The 23328-nt window shown below is 33.8% G+C and overlaps 1 protein-coding gene and 1 long non-coding RNA gene across 2 annotated transcripts in view; one reads left to right on the forward strand and one right to left on the reverse strand.

The window, feature by feature from the left end:
• The window catches only part of SNTG2 (syntrophin gamma 2), a gene marked incomplete at its 3' end in the record, with an annotated part of 217993 nt that overhangs the window by 175041 nt on the left and 19624 nt on the right, over positions 1–23328 (forward strand). The window contains exons 12-14 of the mRNA XM_083857755.1: positions 6367–6483; positions 14696–14767; positions 18153–18362. Of these exons, the coding sequence (XP_083713881.1) occupies positions 6367–6483; positions 14696–14767; positions 18153–18362 (399 nt within the window). The remainder of the gene's footprint in view (positions 1–6366; positions 6484–14695; positions 14768–18152; positions 18363–23328) is intronic.
• Positions 1–23328, reverse strand: part of LOC310907498 — a 245642-nt gene that overhangs the window by 130265 nt on the left and 92049 nt on the right. The window lies entirely within an intron of this gene.

The following is a 23328-nucleotide window of genomic DNA, read 5'->3' on the forward strand; positions in this document are numbered from 1 at the left end:
TTAATTGGTCCAGCTACTTCCACAATTTTAAATTCCTTTTCCCACCAAAGCTAAAATCCCAGACTGTCTGTGGAAATTGTTTGGTGAGTTCTAGTTATACCAGGACATATCATGCTAGTTACTCCAAGGACTACAAGATTTTAAGAAATGCTCAGGGATTACACAAATTTGAAAGGTATTTAATAAGTAGCATTGCTGAAGCTCTGGTTCTAAGTGCCTAGGTAACCTGTGTCAATGATGAAACACAGCATCTAAGCATCATAACTTTTGATTTTGCTTGACATAACTTATTATAATGCTCCAGAAATTTGAAAGCACTTGATTCTTTGTTAGATTTGGGACTCAATTTTCCAAAAATACATACTGCTGGATTGATTTTTATTTTTTATGAAAGTAAATTAGCCAATTCTCTCTCTGTACAGATAAAAAAAACTTGCAATGCTTTTTGGTTTGTTTTCTGGATAGTTTTTTATGTTTTTAAAACTTAAATTTTTATCATGATTATTTCAGGGGATTTTTGTCTGCCAAATGACATACCTAAACAATAGGAAAGGGGCAAACATTATGGTTGCTAAGTGGATAAAGAAGAAGTTGGATTATTAGACAATAGTCGATTTGACTTCAATCCTTTAAAGAAACTTGAAATAAATAAGCAAAATACCTGTGTGGAGCAAAAAGATGACAAAGGACTGCCCTGAAGGATTTTTCAAACAGTGACAACTAATCTAATTTTCTCTTGTGAACATATCCTGTGGATGTGTGACAGGAGGTTGCTACAACATATCTTGATTCCAGCAAGGTTTTTGACAACTTGTGACATTAAAATATTTTAAATAAGTATTATATGGATTTGGTTGTACAGATTTTATTGGATAATCCAATAAAAGGTATAGATGGTTCACTTTCAAAACTGACATACTGACTAGAAGTGCTGAAGAGGTCTGACATGAATCCAGTTCCCTTGAATACTGCCTTTATGGTGCATTAGCAAAAGTAAGCCTACTGATTTTGCAGACGTTAAGCTGTAGAATACCGTGTTAAATATATGAATGATCTTGCCATATTGAAGAATGAGTCTGAAAACCAGGGTTGAAGCCAATTAAGACACGGAATATATGCAAGAATAATTAAGTATATGTAAAAGACTAGAAAAAACTGAAGAGGTTGTTACTGGGAAATGATGGTTATCTGGAGGGCTGAATTCTTTTAGAAAGGTTGGATTCATCCAGCACTGTCTTACTAGAACTCAGAGATGCCCCTATCTGCAGAAGCCAGTTAGATAGAGATAATATGAAAAACAACAGGTTCATTTTTAAGAGTTATTACTATGGTTTCTTATTATGTTTTATTATTACATCAGCATGTTATAATCAGGTACAGACGTGACCAACAGAGAAACCAAAAACTTACAGTCCTTTGGTTTACCTCCTGTTCCTTTTTTCCTCCTTATTCCCCACCCAAATAAGGAATTCACCCACCCTTTACTGCTTCTCCATTGGGCCTTATTTTTTCCAAATTTTACACGCTCATTTGGTTATTTCAACATTAATCTGTGATACCACCACAACTGTCTGTTAGTCCTCTTCTTCATTGTCTTTTGGTGTTCTTCACCCATTATTCACTTTCTTTTAGTGTACTTCACCTTCTGGTTTACCCCCTTATTGGTCCTAACCCCACTATTGGCTTCAGCTACCAGCCAACTCCTCCCTTCACATGGTGAGCCATGTCCAGCAGTTTCTCACACTGTCACCTTGCCAGTTTAACATCAGGGCAGGCTGGCTGCTTACCTGCCTGCCAGAACAACCATGTCTGCTTGGTGGCTTTTGAGAAAGGCGGGCACTGTGGGCTGTACCTAAGCCAGCTACTGCAAGACATGCTAAGTGTTCCTGTTGCTGTAAGGCCTTGGCAGGAATACTGCCTCCAATTTTGTGTACTACATTTCTGAAAAAGTATGGACCAGAGGTTTTCTGTGGCCTCTGTAGACAGGTTGAAAGAAATACAGAAGTATGAAAGAAATATTTAATAATGATAACTTTGTGCTCAGAGGATAACATGTGAAAAACAGCAAAGAATGATGCCACACAAGCTACATATCCTTGTTCATGGATTTTTGCTCCATTTGTGAACTGAGTAAACTTTTTTAATCCTTCTGCTCTAAAGTGAAAATCATTTCAATCTTTAATGGATAGAGCAAAAAAAAAGTCTTTAATTGTGATTACAGCAAGACTGATTCATGCTTGACATGAGAAATAAAGTGCTAGAGTAGATTATTGAGAGAAAATAGGAAGCCCCCCTAGCAGACATCCTGAGAACGTTAAGGATCCATATTTTAGAAACAAAAGAGGTATCGTGACTACTATATTTTGGAGAGGGTAGGGTGCTTTTCAGAAGCCTCTTTTCTACTCTGTGTTTGATAATTATAAGATCATAATTCTCAATACAAAACTTTTCAAATATGAAGGGTTTTCTCATTGTTCCTCATAGCAGAACTGCTGCTGCAGGCATGCCATGAGCACATTTGCCTGGGTTCATCCTGCAAGAAACCCCGCACCTACTCTTGAAAGACCATTTTTTCTTCCTTTCTCTTTTTTTTTTCTTTCTCAAAACAGAGAAAAACGTTTTTAAAAATATAATATGTAGCAATAAAATTACTTTATTCTAACGCTTTGTCTGGAAAACTTAGATTCTTAAAGACTATAATTTTACAACTTACACCTGTAGAAAGGGAGTGTTGCCCTGATCTTTTTCAGCCTTCTAATGTTTGCATTTTTGTAGTAAAGTTTCTTACAGATTTTTATGTAAACAAAGTGATGTTTTCATTCCTCTCTTGAGGAGGGACAATTGATGGACTTCTAGTTTAACACCTCCAGTGTAGTTGGAGAGATGTCAAACTCATCCTCCAATCTGTAGTGATTGTCCAAAATCTATATAAATCGAAGTAAGAAAATAAACTTTCCTCTCTTTGCCCTGACGACCTGACTGCGTGCATGTCATTTGTTTTGTGTCCTATAGCAACAAGGGAACAAGATGAAATTCCTTTAAGTATAAAGAGACCACATAGAGATAGAATAGAGATCTTCTCTGGTAATTTTTTTTTTTTTTTACTTTATTTATGTGGGAGGGCAGTTGTTCATTTCCTAATGAAATTGTCTTGATTTGCTTCAGAGACTTTTTCCGGCACCTAAGACCCTTAATTGAAAAAACTTACTCTAACAGAAGAAGTACCACTTAAAAACACTGAACTCTTTAACCTCTAGTCAGCTAGTATGCAATGCTGTAAGGTAAATATGCTCTGTGAGATAAATAGCTGTAGTTTGAAATGGTTTCTTCTTTATTTTTTCCGCTTTTTTGTTGTTGTTGTTGTAATATTGTTAAAACACAAAGCAGACGTATAAGAAAAAGTTGTGAAGGATGTGAGTTTTCCATTTTTCTTTTGGTTAGTTCCTGATGCATAAATAGTGCTTCTGATCTGCTATAATATCAGAATGCATAGCCGGTAAGGCAACTTACTGGTTGTAGATATCTTCGAGAGAGTCTTGTGCTTTGAATCCTAACTTGAACAAAAAGTCTGTAATGACTAAAGGTGAGAGACATCAGGTCCAATTTACCAGCCTCCTTGTTAAAACAAGCAAACAAAGAGTAGAAACTATTATTGTTACCCAAAAGGACTCATGATCTAAATTCCTGGGAAGGCAGACAGTTCCTGGGAAGATGTGTGAATTCAGATACATATCTATCTTCGTAGTTCCCTTCAGCATAGTGTGGATATGTTGCTATTTGTGGTGTTCAAACTGTGCCCAGATTGGAGTTATAAATTTTATTCTTCTAACTAAAGCACATAAAACACTTGAGTGTCATAATTTCTAAATTACTCTGTACTTTGCTCTCTAGAACATTTTGTTTGGAATAGTAACCATTCAGACATAACTGAATGCAACTGATGTACAATGGAAATCAGTAATGTAATAGAGCATTCCAATCTTATTTTTTATTTTTATTTTCTATTTAGTTAAATTTTATGTATGTGTAAGGACTGCTTGCTCCACCCCCTGAAGTCCTGCCCCAATAGCTGTTCTCTTCAAAATATTCCATCTACCACTTGTTTTGGAAAAGACCCCCAAAAATGAGTGCCTCAAGATGTACTTCTCTTTGCTTTCTTAATTTGTTATAGTTCCACTGTGCCTCATGGTATGACACTGGTTTTTAACTTGCAGGTCAGTCTGGCATCTCCTGTAGATCCTTATCCCTCTTTAAGTACATAAGTGTATCTGTCTGCTCTGACAAGTCATACACAGAGATTTACTTGATTTTCTTTCTTCAGTTCCCTCCTGAGTGTTTCGCATCATTTACTTTTCATAAGTATTTAATTTAGAGTACTATTTACAGAATGTACTGAGTGCTTTATTATATTTAGCACATTATATTTCTAGTCATTGCATCATCTAGCTGCTTTAATGCTGTAGGAAAACAGTAAGTGCAAATTAGAACTTTCATTTATCTCCTATGATTGGATTACATTTTGTTAGTGACTTGTTTTATCTCCTTGTAATGAGTGCCTTTGCTCATTTTCTTCTTACAGAAACTTTTGGAAGGTGTATTAGAGCATGTTAGAAACTTAATAATGTATCAATGATGTATAGGTAATTTTCAAACAGTAGTGAAAGCAGTGATGAGAGGGACAGTTTGTAGTATAATGCCTTATGAGCACTCCTGAAAACTTCAAAGGGTAGGTTTCAATCAAACAAATGAAATATGTTTTTATCCCAGACTAACATTCCCACTCGTGCTAAGATCCAGTTGAACTCTCAGTAACCCAGTAAACCACAGACAGCTTTTTATTGAGTACCAACACTTGATTGCTTTTGTTCTGTACAGATTTTGTTGAACTGAATTATTCTTTCTCCATTTCTGAGGTCTAAAAGACCATTAAATAAACCAGTCAATAAGAAAGATATGTAGAAAAAAGAGTGAAAAAACCCTAAAATTATATTGGATCTCATTCTTTTTGTCTGTGTTATTTGATATAAACACCCTGATAAACTGAATATTATAATATCATTGTAGTAGAGTATCAACAATAATATTGTGGGTTTTTTTAATGTAATGCAATGTCTGAACATCCTGTTTCTACACTTTTGCTGACTGCTATTAAAAAAAAATGTTTTGGTGAGAGTTATTCAATTTCCAGAATACCAAATCAAGAACTTGAAGGGCTACTGTATTTATTTTGCTGTTTCTTCAGTTTCCCTAAAATGTTCATGCCAGAGCTCAGTAGAACAGAATGAAGAAGGATGGTCTGGCTCAACATACTGATTTATTATTCATTTATTGATAAATTGATTGAAAAAAGACATAATTGACATATTAAATATCAACATTAAAAAACAATTTGTGAGGATTTCATAAGAATGAACATTCATCCATATTATTAGCTAGTGCTTTGGCATTTCTTCCCCGTGTAACTCATTACTGTCTGTAAGTGTAGCCTTAGTTGAAAATGAGCAAACTGCTCAGCAATACTTTTGCATTCAAATTGGTGATTCACTCTAGATTTAAGTACCTGTTTTAAGAGCAATATATTCCTCTTAATGTATGCAAAATGGAGCCTGGAATCTTTTTTGCTTTGTTATTTTTCAGTAAAGACATTCATGATATTCTGCTACCACACCTATGGCATTATTGTTTATGGCATTCCTTTATAAATTTGTTCTTACCTCAAAAGAGAAGCATGCAATTTTACTTCTTCATTCCATTTATTCTTAGCATTAATTTATCTGGAAAATAAAGGCATGCATTGTAACACTGCTAACATTGTGTAACCTCTGAATTTGATATCTAATTCTTTGAAAACATAAATGTGATAACAAGTATATAGAAAAAAATGTATAAACTCTAAAAGACAAGAAGTGTGACAAAGACTTTGTTAACAGTTTCAAACGTGAGTCCAATGAAAGATGTTTTATTTCAGATAAATCTAGTCATTTGTTTAGAGGTATTTTTTTAGAGGTACATGTAATAGCAATGTCAGTGTGTCCAAGTTTTGACAGTGCTATAGATAAGGTATTACGGTTTTTATAAACTGCTGAACTACTTTGGTACTTTATTCTGGTTCAAATGAGAGTCTGGTTTGACCTGCATAAGTGGCTTTTAAAACAGGGGTTATTTCAGATAAGATTCAAACTACCTGTACTACAAGTTTAAGTCTCTTCAAGGACTTCTGACAAACTGGCATGATAATGTACACTTCAAGAATATGGAAATGGTTGGAAGGCAAATGTTAAGTAGATGATGCATCCCGTTCTACTAAAACCTCTCTTATGATCCACTGAGGAAGAGAACTTTATTTGCAATTATTTTCTTTTATAGGTCATACATATGGGATGGGTAAATGAGAGACTTGAAGGAACTGATTCATCTCAGCTTTACAAATTCAAGTTTCTGGCCCTGAAGGGTTCATCCTTCTACATTTTCAGCACTCCACCGGTAAAAAAAAAAAAATATTTTGTGTCAGTTTCATTGTAAACGGAAACCTGTTTGTTATGTGTCAGTTTGTTTTCCTTTATCGAGTGAAGTTTTCAGCTGAGATTTCAATGTAAGTTAAAGCCACAGATGCTACTGAATTTCAGTAAACTGTAGATATTAAGCCTCTTTCATGATCCTCTGAAAAACTTGCTGTATCTGGATAGTGTAAAGACTTCCTTATGGGATGTTTTGTTTTTTGAAATTGTCAGGGTCAGGTTTTGTTTTGGTTGGTTAGGCCTAATATTTCTTCCCTTGTTTATTCCTTAAAAAGGTATTTTGTAGATGTAATAAGTTGGTAGTTACTCTGCTTTCTGAAAGGCAAGATGCATCATAAAATATTAGATGGCACTTTTGAATTTTTCACACACGCAAGGTATCGAAGTGCTAAGCGTACAGTTTGAACAAGTCTTGCTTTGATAATTTGTATACCTCATAACATGAATTCTGTTTCACAACAGGTGCCTTATCTAATATTTTTCTAAAAATTAATTTAGAAGGCTGAAATGGAAATGAGCTGTAAAATTCTAAACTGATTTTAAAAATTGTCCATACTTACCACGTGTTAGTATTTAATCCTCTCTTTTTTCTCCAGAAATACTTTGTCTTCAACAACTCATAAAAGAATAAAATGTGGACCTAGAATGCAATTTGAATTATACAACTTGCTTACAGTTTTGCTCAGAAGGTGCTCAGTCTCCCAGTTTTGTCTGCTGATCCAAAGAAAATCTCATCCTTTATATGTGTACTCTCAGCAGTATCTTTGGGAAGTATATACTTTTCAAATGTTATTTATGAACCTCAGTGAAATGCAATAAGTAAAATTTCCCCCTCTCTAGACTGAAATTATTAATCCAGTGATTCTAATTAACTTCAAACATTCTAAAATGGCTAATAGTATTCTTTTTAAAATGAGACAACACATCTGGGAAAAGCAAGGGGTTTCCTCCTCTAAAAATAGGGGTTTCATATGTTAAGCAAAGGAACTAAAATTTGATTAAATCACTAAAATCCAATTAAAATGTGAAAACTATGCAGAAATATTAAACAAATAAATAACACATCACATGAATGTTTTTCCTCTATGAATTTTAATTATTGTCTTCAGACCAATTTCTAAGACACTATTGAAATAATATATCTATATGATACTAATTTGAGTTAAACTACTTCATTTACCATTTTCATCACTCTACTAAGAACAGACAAGTGGGGATGATTGGAGTATAAAATACTTGACAAAATATATTACGCTCTTACAAATTTTTTGTAGGAACCTTGGCTTTCAAAAAATGAACCAAGGGGATCCCTTTGATCAATTTGTTGTGTCACCTCAATACAATGATTCACCAGTAACCATTAGAGTCTATAAGTCATAAAATTTCTTGAGCAGTTTTCCTGCTCTTTTGACATTCCCCAGATGTCTTTCATCAGGGGAAAAGAACCCCAAAAACTAAACACTAAATTAGCAGTTTCCAGCAACCTCCTATCTAGACACTTCAAACCTGGATCTTTGCCACGCTTTGCACCTGATTATCAGTGTCCTGAGGGCACCTCCAGCCCTGGCTTTCGTTGATGCCGTTCCCTGTGTCTCACTCCACAATTCCATTGCAGCCCTGTCCAGCCATGGCCCTGCAAGCTGGGGCTACCCAGGGCCCATGTCTGGGCCAGCCTCAGCCTGTCCCTGCTCCCAGGGAGATGGCTGGTGCCCAGGGCTGGGCTGCCCCAATGCCCATGGCTGTATTGTGCCATGCTGCGATGGTGGTCACTACTGTCCAGCATCCCGTTTGCAGTGGTTCCTTACCTGGGACTAAAGCAGAGCTAACATACCCATGTTTGGGCTGGTGTAGCCTTTCCTTTCTCACTGCTCATCCAGGAAGCAGCCTGGGGCTGGCACAGACTGCTGGGGACACAGCCAGGACAGCTGGTTTAAATAGACCAAAAGGAATTTCATGTACCGTGAAACATCACGCTCAGCAATAAAAAATGGGCATTTAGTCTTCGAAAGTTGCCATTGTTTGGAGTCTGGCTGGGCATTGGTCTACTTGGGGTGAGCAGTGTGCAATCACCTTTGCATTAATTGATTTCTTCTCCTTTCCATCACTTATTAAACTGTCCTCTTCTTACCCCATGCATTTTCTCAGTTTTGCTCTTCCTGTTGTCTCTCCCATCTCATGGCAGGGGGATGGGGAGTTAGTGGGGGCTGTGTGACAAGGTCAGTCCACTGTGGGGCCATGACTTGGGTCCGGTCTGCCAGACCCTGGAGAGCTCCCATCCCACTGGCTCTGAGTCGCGTGTGCCAGCTCTGTAGCTAGAAACACAGGTTCCCACACAAAACTGTGCATAGAGTTTTTTCAGTTTTCAGAGATATTTGATGTTACTGCTCTTACCATGGCTCCTACTGAGGTTTGGGTTTTTCCGCTATCTTAAGAGGGGAAAAAAAAAGATTGTTCAATCACAAAAGTACAAATGTAAGTTTAACATGTTTTATTTCAGAGATGTTGCTATTGGTATTTGTATTCTGAATCAATGTTGCATGTCAGTTTATCAATATAGTGTGCACAGAGCAGATGACCTCTAAATTCTACACTTATGTTTATCCATAGTTTTACAACTGTTTGTAAAGGATGTAGTAAAATTTCCACTCTTTTTCTATTTCCTTATGTGCAAAAGATGACATGGATGTAAATTCAGCTGCTAATTTTCATAAGAATGGAAAATGGAGTTATCAATGAGCAAAAATCAGTCTGACAAGTAATATTCTATTTATACACTATTTCTACAATATCTCAGATAGTGATTCCAGAAATATAGAGGCTTCACCACAGAAGTAAATATCAAGAATGGTGTGATTAACAGAGTGGTCTTTTTGCATCCCTGAAGTGGCTTATCTGATTGTATTTAAGAAATTTACAGATTTAATTTACAGACTGCTATATTAGAAGTGTGATTATTTCTGAAAACTGCATATCTGAAAAACACCATTGAACCAATAGAAATTATTGCGTCAATTTTAATATACCAACAGTACTTTATTACGTTCTAAAAGCATCTATAAAATTCCTGTCAATTTTCAGATATTGGAAAAGTTCTAAATTGGTATCCCAGAAAAAATATTAAAAAGTGTCATTCAAAATCAAACTATTTTTTGTATCTTTGAAATTTTCCAGAAATTGATTTAATATTTTTATGGAATATGGACTAGATGTAGGGGACATTTCTACTGTTTATTTTTTTATGTTTTTGTTATAGTTTATTATGGTTTTTACACTTGAGTCTCCAAGTAGCAATATCCTTAGATCTGCTGTGTAACCCTTAATTGCAAAACTATCTTTTTTGATGTGATTAAATAAATAGCACTGAAGTGATTTAGCATGAAGGCAACTAGACAATCACTGCCTATGCTGTTTATAATTTTAAGCAAAGAATAAATAGAAGAATATTGTCAAAGCAACAGAAATAGTTCCATATTTGACAGTATAGAGAAGCTTGTACAATGTAATTAAGACAAGCAGAGTTTTTAATGCTGCTATGTAAGTTCTAAATAACTTCTGCTGATAATTTTCATTACACCAGATGTCAATACATATTAGGAGTGAGGTGGAAATAAGTTGGAGGGCTTAGACTTGGCCATGAGCAGTTTTGGTGAACTTTCTAACTCTACATACAAGTCTGTATTTTTGTTGTTATAGGATTCACTAGGGTCTGACTGTTTTGGTGTGTGTTTTGTACGACCCATTTACAGTTGTTTGGGGCTTCTTTAGGTTTCTTACAATGCCATATTCATGGTTTATCTCAGGAACAAGCCCTGATTTCTAGTTTTCCTTTTTAATACCTTATAATATTTTTTAAAATTATTCTTGGGGCTTTTTCCCCATTAAGGAGTGAAGAGACCAGTGAAATTAATTACTCTTTACCTAGAAGTAAATTTCATCTTTTCTTTTGACCCTTTTATTACTTCTAGGCAGATGGATGTTTCTACTAAATTCTCAGATAGTGCAGCATTTGCTCTATTCCAGTAATAATACTATAGAAACTTTGATTTTTTTTCTCTTACATTTTACTCTTTAAATTTATTCAAATATTTTTAATATTTTGGGGAGCTCTGGAGACTTCTAGAATCAGATTCTGTGTTCAGAGAAAGAGTATATCATGTTAATTTGATTTTGAGAGTCCAAGAGTATATCATGTTAATTTGATTTTAGTGAGTTTTGAATTATGATTCTCTTTTATATTCACCCCATATTTCTTTATTTAGTGGTGATCTCTGAGCAGGCATGAAAGTTTTTTATGCCTATTTTATAATTTCAGAGTTCTATTGGAGTAACTTTGTGAGCTAATTCTTTACTGCATGTGTATGTCAAAAATGAGTTTATTGTTTTCTATTTTAAATCATAACTTTTTTAAAGAAAAGCCAATGATTAACACATTAAAGGTAAGTATATTTGGAATATGAGTTTGAACAGATGCTGAGATCACCCAGTCTATGTAAAGCTAGATTTTACCAGTTTGTTTATTTTCACAGCTCCACTGTAATGCCTGTTTTAAACCATGAGGAAATTGCAAAAACTCATACTAAAGTAAAAAGTACTTCTGCAACACTTTGGCCTTCTGAACTCTGTGTACCTATTTCAGTCTCTCATTAGAGACTTAGAATTGTAATTTAAGGTTCCTATTTTTTATAACTCTATTTGATTTTATCATCTTTCTGATCAGCTCAGTGTTACCTGTGAGTTTACAAATGTCTTAATTTTGCAATGTTCCTGAAAGGATTAATAAGCTAAATGTCTACAGAACCAAGTATTCAACACACACTGCACTGGGTTAGCTAAGGAGTTGGTCTGTCAATCATATAAATAACAACATTCATCTCCTCTTGGTGATAAATTCATATAGTAGACAAACACAAATTAAAGTAGAAGCTTACTGAATGCTAATTAAAACTCTCATGTATTTTGACACTGTTTCTGAAACTGTCTGAACTAAATTCATATGAATACAAGCATGTTTCATTAAGTCATCTATTCTGAATATAGCTGTTTGAAATGTTTTGTCAAATGCTTTGTGAAAAAGAAATTGCAAGAAATTGCAATGTATAGAATACCTGCAGAAACAATTCCAAGGGGAAATAATGAGAAAGACTATTTTATTGCTTAAGAAATATACTTGAGTATCTCATTTATCTTAGTTACTTGTTACCCAGTTATTACATATGTGATGATGGATAACCTGCAATAAACTGGAACATTCTTTAAATCAAATGGAGAATATTGCAATTTTCATGAACTTTCCTGATTATTTCCAGCTTTTGTCCTTGACTTGGAGTATATGGTTATTTATGAGGTTTTTAAAAATAGAGCAGTGTATAACAGTAACATTTTAAACTTAGACATACTATGATAGTTTGATAAAACTATAAATAATGTCAGCTGTCTGTTTAGATTCTAGTATTCCTTTGTAATATATTTCTTTTTCCTTCTTAAAATTCTTCTCAACTTGTTATTTGTGTTCTGAACACCTTGCTCACAGTGGTATTCAGAGTGTTTCACTCTGTAAGAATGGCAGCCTTACCCTGACATACCCAGGTAAAGAAAACCTTGGCTTATATAGGTGCCAGCAGTTGTCACTGTCACTGCCTCTGCTGAAAAAGCCATATGAGGTTACACAGCATCAAAAGATGAAAGAGATGCACGGAGTAATGGGAAGAAGTCTGAAGTATTCAGAGTGAATTTAATGGCACAGCAGTGTCACTTTCATCCATCATTAATAGTGCAAAGAACCCCAACAGTTAAAATTAATCTTCAGGAATCAAAACAAATGATATGAGCAAATGGAAGTCCATTCATGTCTCAACAGCTTTCAGGTCATAGCCCATGTCACCGAAGTCAGTTTCATAAACAGTAGAGGAATCAGTGCTTATGCTTCTATGTCTAGCCACTTACAGCAATAAAGGGTTCTCTTGCTGTTTAACTGTGGTAGAAAAGATCCTTTCCCTTTGAGAAACTCAAGACCAAATAATGAACTAGCCCCCATTCTACTCTAAACCTTATTTTGCAAGAAACTTGAATATCCCTTTGGAGGATCAACAGTAATGGGGCAAAACATGTATTATTTTATTATTTTCTTTTCAAAACAGCCATCAAAGTACAAAATATTTCCCTGAAAATAAGATTAAGTAAAGACCTGCAGTACTTACTCTATTGTGAGCCTGATTAAATGTATATTTCTTTATGAATTAGCTTTATAAGTCTTCTGTTTCATCTGTTTCAAAACTTATGTTGTTTCTTATTTGTACAATAATTAAATTGCAAAACTCAAATAAAATATTGAATGGACTTATAAGAAGAAAAATAGAAATGGAAACCTGAAAAAAAGAAAGATATGTCTTTAAAAATTGATATCTTTTTTAAAGTGATGGGAGGACAAGTTAATACCCAAAATTTCTTTCAATTTATTTTCTAAACCAACTGACATTAGATTTAAATTTGAAAAAGTTTAAGTTGTACTATGTGCTTTTATAATGTAATTTTAAAATTAACTGTATGTAAGGTTTTGAACTTTTATTTTTGACACATTGCTCATAGTAAAAGTGTGTAACCTGTTTTACATATTCTAGTGGATATATTGTATTCAAGTGATGTTTGCCATTTGATTGTTAGGATATAGAAACTGTGAAATGGAGAACCCTAGAATGTGAGTCCCTCTATATCCTGAAAAGATATAGTGCTAGAGTTTCTATAGTTCTTTAGTCCCCATTTCAGTTGGTGATTCATAATACCTAAATTTTATCATTTCAAAAAACTAATCTAAACCTAAGAGAAACTGGGAGAAGGCTAGATTATTAAGAATTAATTCAGGTTGTTAAGATTAGAAACTAACACCAAGTTTGCGTTACTCGTCCAAAGGACTCTGAAGTAACATTTCATAACCAACAGAGTCCCATTAGAGGCCTGTAAGTGTTGTCGTGGTTGGTTTCTCATCAAGTTATTACAATTCTGTTTAACCACAGAATTTAAAGAGACTTGAAAATTAAAATAAATTTTAAAAGAACCAAAACATGTTGCTATCTCCATGCAAATCATCAGGAGAAATACTAAATTTTTAAAAGGTGAATTGCATGCTAATGTGAACAGAGGGGAAAAAAATCTGTTATGGAATTTCATCGTTTTTTCTAGTTAAGTTTCATCCATGTAAACCAGATGTTTGACAAATAAGTTTTTCTTTATGTTAATAGTTTTAATTTATTTCTTCTGCCTTCTTCCTTTTGGGTGGGGACAAAACTGTATCAGCCCTAGAATTTTAAGTTATCCAAGTTACTTATTTCCATATGCCAAAAGCTGCAGAGTTCAACCTAGTCAAATCCTTCATCTATATATGCAGCCATTCCTGTGCATTCCCCAGGAGCTAGGATTTTGCTCTAAAACATATAAACAAAAAAAAATACATATTCCCGTTTAATTTTTCCTGCATGTGAGTTCTTTATTATTATTATTATTGAACTATGTAGTCTAGGTACTGTTTTTAAAAGAAAATAGATTATCACATCATATCATGAAGTAGAATTTTGGTAAAAACTTCAAACATCATTCTTACTGTCAGATTTTAACAGCCTGTCAAGTCAACAAGATTAAGAAATGAAATCAAAAGAAAACAAAAAATAGGTATTTTCATATTATTGAGCACACAGTTGATATTATTCTTGATTTTAAATATTTCAGTCACATAGTCCTTTTCTGGTTTTAGGCTAAATATTGAGTTATTGCCTCCCTAGTGCATGTTAACTCAGAAATGAATTTAGGAATACATCTTGATGTATTGATTGGAAGATATTTTCAACATTGAGACATGAAGCTGAATGAATGTGTTTGAGACTGACTTCTCTGTGTTAGCATCTTGAGAAATAAAAATGCATATGTAACTAACCACAGAGATTATAAAGAGGTTTCCGTCATACTAGGAAAAGAAAAAATGGAATTAACACCTTTTAATTCCTGTTTCTGTAAAAATGTAATTCTATTTGACAGTCTTTCGTAAATGCTGGATATTAAATGTAGTGATGTGCCTGTATTTAAAGGAGCCAGTAGAATAATGGTGGGTGAAACATTTTTAGTTTTTTTTATCTGAACATGATTTTCAAATAAAAAATGTGTTGATAACTTTTTTTTATATATTATAGGTAAGCACACTAGACTGGGTACGAGCTGAAAAAATCTATAACCTCTGTGAGGTTCTATTTAAAATTCACAAGGTAGGTTTCCCAACAGTTCCAATAATTTTATTTAGTGAAGAAAGTTTACCTTTTCCTGTTGATGATAAACTCAAATTAATCTTAACTAGGAATAACTAGCATTCAAATAGTTCATCTCTTGTTATAAAAAACTATTTGCAATTGCTAGTGCATTAGCTGTGCAAGTATAAGAGAATATGGAAAATGGGTTAAGCTCCAAGTTAGCAAATTATTAAAATACTTTCTTATTGAAGAAACTTTTCACTATTAAAGCTGTATTAAATATCAGTGAGACACACTGCTAAGCATAATGATATTGGTCTTAGTGAGTCAGATTTTCAAGCAAACATGACAAAAAATGCTGTTGCTGTACTTCGTGATCCATATAAAGATATTTTCATTGTAGTAATTAAAATATAAAATTATGTCCTTGTATCATATATATTGCTTGTTGTATCAGGTACTGTAGTGTGTTTTTCTTTATAAAGTGCAACATGTTAGGTTTGTGTCCCATAGAAATAATTTTCTTCCCCCAGCTAGATACAGTCATGTTTTCTCTTTAGCTTGTCCTGATCAAAGATTTGGGGCTAAATCTTCGCACTTTGTGTAAATAATTGACTTATAGAATATATTTTCTAATTAATTGCATCAGATACATTAGTTTCATTCTCCAACACAAACAAAACCTTTGCAGGTGAAATAAGGCTACTATGAGAGCCTATTTGTCTAGGACAGTAAAAAATATTTTCAGAAAAATAAATCCATCTTTACAGATAAAATGCTGTTTCAGTGAAAAATTAAAGCTCATCTTCAGTTCTCACCAGCTGCTGCCCTTCTCTGCTACTTTTTCTTTGACCATACACTGATGTTGTGGAAAACGCAGGTTGTTGCTGTTACCTGTAACAGATCCTGCGCTGAAGCAGAAGTGCTTAAGGGGTTTGGTTGAATTGAGTTTGGTTTCGTTTGGTTTGGGGTGTGCGGGTTTTTTGTGTTGTAGGAGTTTTTCATTTGTTGGGGTTTTTTTCTGATGCAACACTTATTCAGGAGATGGGAAAGAAATGTTTTGGCATTGCCATGCCAGGAAAGCAGTAGTGCAGGAGCTCAGGACTAGAGGTCAGCTCCAGAGGCACAGGAGGAGAGCCATATTCTTGTAGGCATGGCATTATTTTTGTGTGACCATGTCTCCAGCTGGGAACATATAAGCAAATTCAGGTCCTGCCCATCACTAAGATACCAACAAAAACTAAATGTTTGGTCACTGATCATTTATTTAGTCTTCTTCATATTTTTTCTGTTTTCCTTTTGGCTCACAAATAAGTCAGGCACTAATGAAATATATACATATTAAGCCTTTTGAGAAGATTTTGGTGTGACTTGGGTTTTGGTTTTGGTTTTTCTCCTATAAGAGTTACAGCTAAAACTCAGTTCTTCCTGGAATATTACAGTAATTTCAAGGGTATTCTGTCCTTAGTGCAACTTCCTCAGTACTTTTTCATTAAGAAAAAGAAGTGGGGAAATAAACTACCCAAGATTAAATTCTTTAATGTTCTTGACATTTTAATAAATGAATTCTTAATTGCTAATCTTCAGGAATACGTAAGCTAAAGTGCAAAAGCTCAAACTGAACTCCTTAACCTCTTATCTGTTCATTCTTTGGTATAAATGACAATGAGGCAACCAGAAAATAAATAAATAAATAAAATAAAAATAAAAATAAAAATAAAAAAAAATTTAAAAAAAAAAAAAAAAAAAAAAAAAGTAAGAGATTAAGGTTTCTCTATTACATAAGATAGAGATATATTGTAAAAGCTGCTACTTGGGGAGGGTGTTCTTAAGGATTTTTCAGAAGCTGGTTAGAACTAGTGCAAAACTAAAGAAGAGTGTGTTATTGTATCTTCTCATGAAAAATGGATTTTAAGGAGAAGTGCTCTTGTTACACACCTAACTGTAAGCTTCTCATTTATGTTTATTATAATGCAAGAGTTAAAGATGGAAAATAAGAATCCAATATGGAACTTAAATTTTAAACCAATGTTTGATATATTTTAGATTTGGGTGTATCTATACATACATATAAATACACAAATGCGTGAATTAAAATTCGTATATATAATATAGCCTTGCATATTTATGGTCATTTGGTGGTATGACCACCAAAACCAGATGATTTGAAGTGTAATGTCTTGCATCATATGTGTTTGAATTATGAGGCAAGCTAGAAAAATAAACTCTTACTGTTATCCTGTACATTTTTTAAAGTCACGTGTCTTAAAAACATTTTATTTTCTTTTATCGCCTAATATTTTTACATGCATTTTTTTTTAAAATGCTAATATATTAGCTTGTAGTCTACAAGCCAGGATATGCAGCACTGCGTCTTGAAGCAGATGTAATACCTGTCACACCATGGCTGCTGAACACCAGACTATATGCAGGAATTTTGTTCAACTTCCTTTTCAACAATGCAAAGGAGTTTTGTAAAATAACAGCTTCATCAAGTCTGTTCTCTCCTCAGGTAGCTGCAAGGCCAATTTTGACAGCACAATGCTGCATACCCTGGTGGCAATATATGCTGCTCCCAAGATGCCCCATGAATCATTGCTAATTATTTTGGGGTTTCAGTCTTTTCTGCCCCATGATATCACAGAGAAATGGGGATAAGAAAGGGTTTAATAGAAAAATAATAAAAATAGAAAAATAAAAAGCTACTATAAGTAGTAGCTTTTAAATTTAGTTTTCTTTTCCTCTATATTTATGTTAATCAATGAAGTCTTGAAATATTAGGGAAGTTTCTTGTATTAATTTGTTTATATTTACAAAACATTCTATTACAGGTATATTTTTTATTATGAAAGTTTAATGTAAATTTTTCTCTGTCTTGAAGTGTATGGCAGGATCTTGCTTGAGTCTCCTTGTAGTTACAGAACAGCATTGACAGCTATCAGAGGACATGCTCATGTTGTCGTTTCCAGAAATGACAACAGAACTAGTCCAGGGATGCTTGATATAGTACTGCATTCCTTGGGGTTTAGCGTATTTGGAATCCAAGTAGAATGGAGTACACAGCTCCCAGAATGTATTGAAACATTCAGGGATTTCCTTCTTTTTTCACTGTAGACAATATATTGGTACAAACTCATTTTAAATTATAAATGTATTGCTTAGGTAATACTTACAGTATTTTGGAAGTGCAGTAGTAGCTTAAAAGATAGGGGATAAAGCAAATAAGAAGCAAAGAGAGAAGCTGTCTTGGACATAATTATTTAACTCCTAGAACATTTGTTCAACATAATTGTTGACATAATGCCAGAGTATATCCAAGTACTCATCACTTACGGAAGACAGTGTTGCTTCAATTGTTTGGTTTTGCCCAATGAAAAATCACATACTGAAACATGTCTTTCAGCTCTGGCTTGCTGATGATTGCTGGCTACAAGCAAACTTGTATTTAGGTATTCACCAGGACTTCGATCTTGAAGACCAGAGGCCATATTGTTTCAGTGTTATGGTTGGACATGGCAAGAGCCATTATTTCAATGTAGAGCTGGGCAGTGAATTGGCAGTGTGGGAGAAATCATTTCAAAGAGCAATTTTTTTGGAAGTTCAAAGAACAGGGGTAAGTAGTGAAAATTTTAAATAGTTTAATCTGTAAAATAAGTATAACAAGGGTTTAAATTTTTTGTATATTTAATAATTGCATTCAGTATATGTCCTCCATGGCAAAGGATCTGAATTCATTTAATACACTGAAGACTTCTGAAAGCTTCATCATCACATCGATATTTTTCTGTCAATGACTGTGTTATAACCATCAATGAGCATGTTATGACAGATTGAAAATTTAAAGTAGTCATTTTTAAGTTCACCTTGATTATTTAAAACTGGAAGTTAATACATTTTACCTCTGGAAAAGTCTTGGGAGTTTATTTAGTCCAACTTCAACATTTTTTTCTAGAAAGCTAATTTTCCTCTCACTTAAGGTAAATATGTTTTAAATAATGATTCTATATTCAAAGAGGAAATATTGTGGTCTTACACTGTTAATTGTGAATTGGGATTGTCCTTGTTAACATTGGAAGAGTTTGAAGATTGTTCTGAAAAAGTGAAAAGTAAAAAGAAGTTTTCAATAGTTCTGAATTCTCAAAATTAAACAGCAGATTATCACTTTCTGCTGGCTAGTAAATCTAGATCCATACTCTCAAGTGAACTGGACAAATGCTATGGGAGTGTATGCATTGAGATTATAGGCTTTCTCCAATTAAAAATATATTTACACAGTTTAACACAAATGCAAACTTCATTTGTTATGCTCAGGTTTGCAGTGCCCTGTGGACCTCCTAAAGACATTTGAAATACTGAGAATACTGGATCAGTGTTGTATTAACACAACTTGCAAGGAGCTGGAGTCCATCTAAACTTCCATATCTCTGGGATTCTAAACAGGTTTCTGGGTTCTAACTAGGTACTTACTTATAACCCTTCTATTTGTCTCTTTAGACTGATGAAGCAACAAAAAGGTTTTGTAACAGTTTCTAATCCTGAACTTCTTAGAAGGCATACAGTTCTTCAGGAAATAACTGGATTTCCTGAAAACTTCTTGGGCAGGGAGGGATTAATAATGCAAATTGAGTATGCAATAAATATTTTCTCACATGAACTCTTCAAGAAATTGTTATACAACTGTTTGATCAACCATTCAATCCTTGTATTTATTATCCATATAAAAGCCAGATAACAAATAATTAAAATTAAATATAACAAGGTGGAGATTAGCTGTCTTTTTATCTGATTACATTTCTGAATATTTATTGTTAAACCTCCAAACTTGCTTTTCCTTTGCATCCTTAAAATTAAGGAATGATTCTTTGCTTGTGGAATGATCTTTTGTCATTTGAATCAAACAGCTATCTAGACTCATTTCACACAAAAGACATTAAATTTCCTTCGGCTGTGGTTTAGTCTATCTGAAAACTCTAGAAAAGTCATTCAAATAAAATCGTGATTACAGTGCTCAAGTCTCCATATGTGTTTCCCTAAGTCTTAATTTTCTCTCACATATTTGGATGCATCCAAATTTACTGTAATTCACTATTTCAGTAGAGGTTCAGAGTACAGTGCTCATTCTCCAGCAGTCAAAGGTCTTTTGATTGCACTGTTTTCTTTCTTCCTTCAAAGCATAAATGCTGTTGTGAGTGCCTTTCTTTTCCGAATGATGTCAAGAGTGGCACAAATGAGGTACAATTTAATATTATGTAGAAAATTTCAAGTCATAGAAAAAGAACTGGCATTCCAGTATCCAGAAAATTCAAGCTTGTCAGTGGTACGTCATTCTGTAAAAGTTCTTTCTTTTGAAGAATTTTGGAAATTATTTTTTATTCATAAATGATTGGGCAAGATTTGTGGCAGCTCTTGGATTGCATTGTGCCATTTCAGCCATTCTTCTTTAAATGGGGCTTGGTCCTGTTTACTGTTGAGTGTAGTTAGGATCTTGCCTATGAGCTTTTGTTAACATTATCATGTACATACACTTTGTGTTTGGTGTTTCTATAATAGGAGCTGTATTTCTGGGAAGATTTTGTCCTTACACAGTTTCTGAAAAGGAAAGCTGAGGTGAAGTGGTCCTTTTGAATTTTATCTGCCTGTGTTATGTGATTTTTTTTTTTACATTTCCTTTGAAAAAGGTAGCAGCAGTAGGTGACAGAAAGAATGCAATGAAGCAGGAAGAAACACCCCTGACAATATTGTTCCCCTTTCAGCAATCATAAAGCCCTATTTCAAGCTGCAATTGTTCACAAAAAGTTTACCAAGAAACTCTGAAATTCAGTGACCTGGTGAAATTAATCTATTTGCAGACAATGATAAAAAACAAACAGATGTTGAATCCGTGTACTAGAAATACATGTATTTCTTCCTAGAAAAACTATTGTAGTTGCTGATGGCATAACTTGGATAGATTGGGGCGATAACAATGTGGTAGAAGTAAGGCAGAAAGGCAATTGGGAGAGAGAAAAAGTGCTGTTTAAAAGTATTTCCATGAGGCTGGTAATAAAAGTCAGCATTGCAATGGTGGAAGATAGACAATGAAATCCCCTCAGTCATACCTTGAAGTTAAATCATCTTCCACAAATCCCAGCAAGAATGTTTGTCTCACCTGGAACATCCTAAACAGTGCAAGATGAATAAATGATGATAAATTAGGTAATTTTTCTTCTGGGTTTTTTTTCAGGATTTTTATGGTGTAGAAAATCTTCAAAAATAAGAGACTAACACATTTTCCACAGTGCTTACTAATTCTTTTACCCTTCAGGTTGGTTTTGTCAGTAGCATAGGATATTATTCCACATTTTTTCAATGTTGTCTTTTGTTAAATTTCTCAATCAGCATTCTTCCCTTGCCTCAGATTATTTTTTTCCAAAGGAAATTATATTGACTCATCTGAGTCTTGGATATGATTACTAAATTAATGCAGAAACATCTCAAAGGGATGATTTGGATCAGTTCTGTTCAGCAGGAGGACGGAGGAGAATATTGGAATAGTATCTGGTAGTAGACAGAGGAAAGAGTGGCAGTAGTATATTTTATGGTCAGCTGTAGAAAAATTGGACCAACAAGTTTTTTCATCTTGAAACCCTGTACACGTAAACTTTGTTTGGTGGCTGGAAGAGGACAGAGAGAGCAATCTGCTTTACAAATGAAAGAATTCTTAGGAGACTGAAAAAACCCATGCAGTGGGAAAATCATCTACCAGTGTCTCTAAAGTACCTGCAGTTGGTATATAGTGATAGGACATGGTTACATACTCTCCTCACTAGCACTTCTAACACAAAAGAAATTTTTTCCTTCATACTTCCATCTGTAACGAAGATGCTGCAAGTTCTTTCCAATCCTCACAGAGCTGAATAACCTACTTATTGAAATAATTTGTGTTTCTTAGACAAAAAAAAAATTGTTTAATATGAGTTATTCCATAAACTAAAATAGGCTGGATTCCATTCAATTATAACAGAATAATCAAGAAGTTTTCCTGTCTCATTATTTTCCATGCTTAAAAGTAAGTACTTCTACTTTACTTCTAAGTTAACTTGTTTCCATTTTGTTCCATGATTCAGTGACTGACATCAACAGAGAAATAAACCTTTGAAATAAAATTATAATTTTTTTTTCAGGTTGGGAATATGAATGTATAGAGAAATGTTAGCAGTAAAATTCACATTCCTGGAATGATACAGGGTCCTTTTGTGAAGAATATACATTACAAATAAAATCAAAGTAAACCAAGCAAACAAAGTAAACAAATGACGATTAATGAATGGTGCAAAATATTTCACTTAACACTATTGGAAATCCAAAACGATTTTATAATAATACATTTGGCAATGCTTTGTTATTATTATTACTGTGTGAGGATTGCAAAGCATATAAGAAACAGAGTTATATGTAACTTTTCCTTTAAGAATGGAAATACCACCATACGCTAATTTCAGAACTAATTTCTGAGACAAACATTTAAGCAAATATTCTCCTTATATTCAGGTGAGATATTAAATAGCATTTAGATTAGGTTTGATTTATAGTGTCATTAACAGATACTCACCAGTTTGTTACAAGAAGCACTCAGTTTAATTAAACAATTAAGTTTTAGATTGTTTTCATTATGCACAGAAAGGTTATAACAATTGCAATTCCAATTTAACTGGTCACCTTTGGAAATGGTATTAAATTCTAATTCATTTTCACACTGATGCAAAAAAACCCACTACTCTCTAACACAAAGCTTCTGAGAAACATATAGATTAATAGTAAATATATTTTCAATAATTATTAACATTTCAACTATTTACATAACAGATGAAAATGAAACAATGCATTATTAGAATTTTTAAAACAGCAAGAGGATGTACCCATTTACAAGGCCATTGAACTCAAACTTGTTTCTGTATTCTGTACTTTAAACGTAATTAATATAAGATGTTGACTATTTTTTCTGAAAATAGAAGATATTCATAAAATTGCGTTTACTTATATTGAAAGAATAAATCTAAATAATTTTATATTATATATATTACATATATTTATTATATAAATCCAAATATTTAGATAAAAAATATGTGAATCTAGTTTTGTTATTATTTTCCAGAGGATCTTATAGACTTGAATAAGGAAGAAACCATGAGAGAGATGGTGAGGGACTTTTTCAAGAGCACATAGTGATAGAACAAGTGGGAATGGCTTTAAATCGAAAGAATGCAGGTTTAGATCACATGTTAGGAATAAATTCTGTGTGGAAAGGTGGTGAAGAACTGAACAGGTTGTCCAGATATGCTGTGGATGCCCCATCCCTGAAGGAGTCCAAGGCCAGGTTGGACAGGGATCTGACGAGCCTGGTGTAGTGGAAAGTGTCCCTGCATGTGGTGGATGGGCCCATTTTGGAAACCTTCCAACCCAAACCATTCTGTGATTCTTTTAAATCTGTCAAGAATTTACTGTCATGGAATTCCAAACTTATGGAGTAATATTGCCCTAGCATTTTGATACTGGTTTTATGTTTTTAATTTTGGTGTTCCCTATTATTCTCTACCCAC

The sequence above is a fragment of the Zosterops lateralis genome, assembly GCF_965231275.1.
Source record: "Zosterops lateralis genome assembly, chromosome: 3".
Lineage (NCBI taxonomy): Eukaryota > Metazoa > Chordata > Aves > Passeriformes > Zosteropidae > Zosterops > Zosterops lateralis.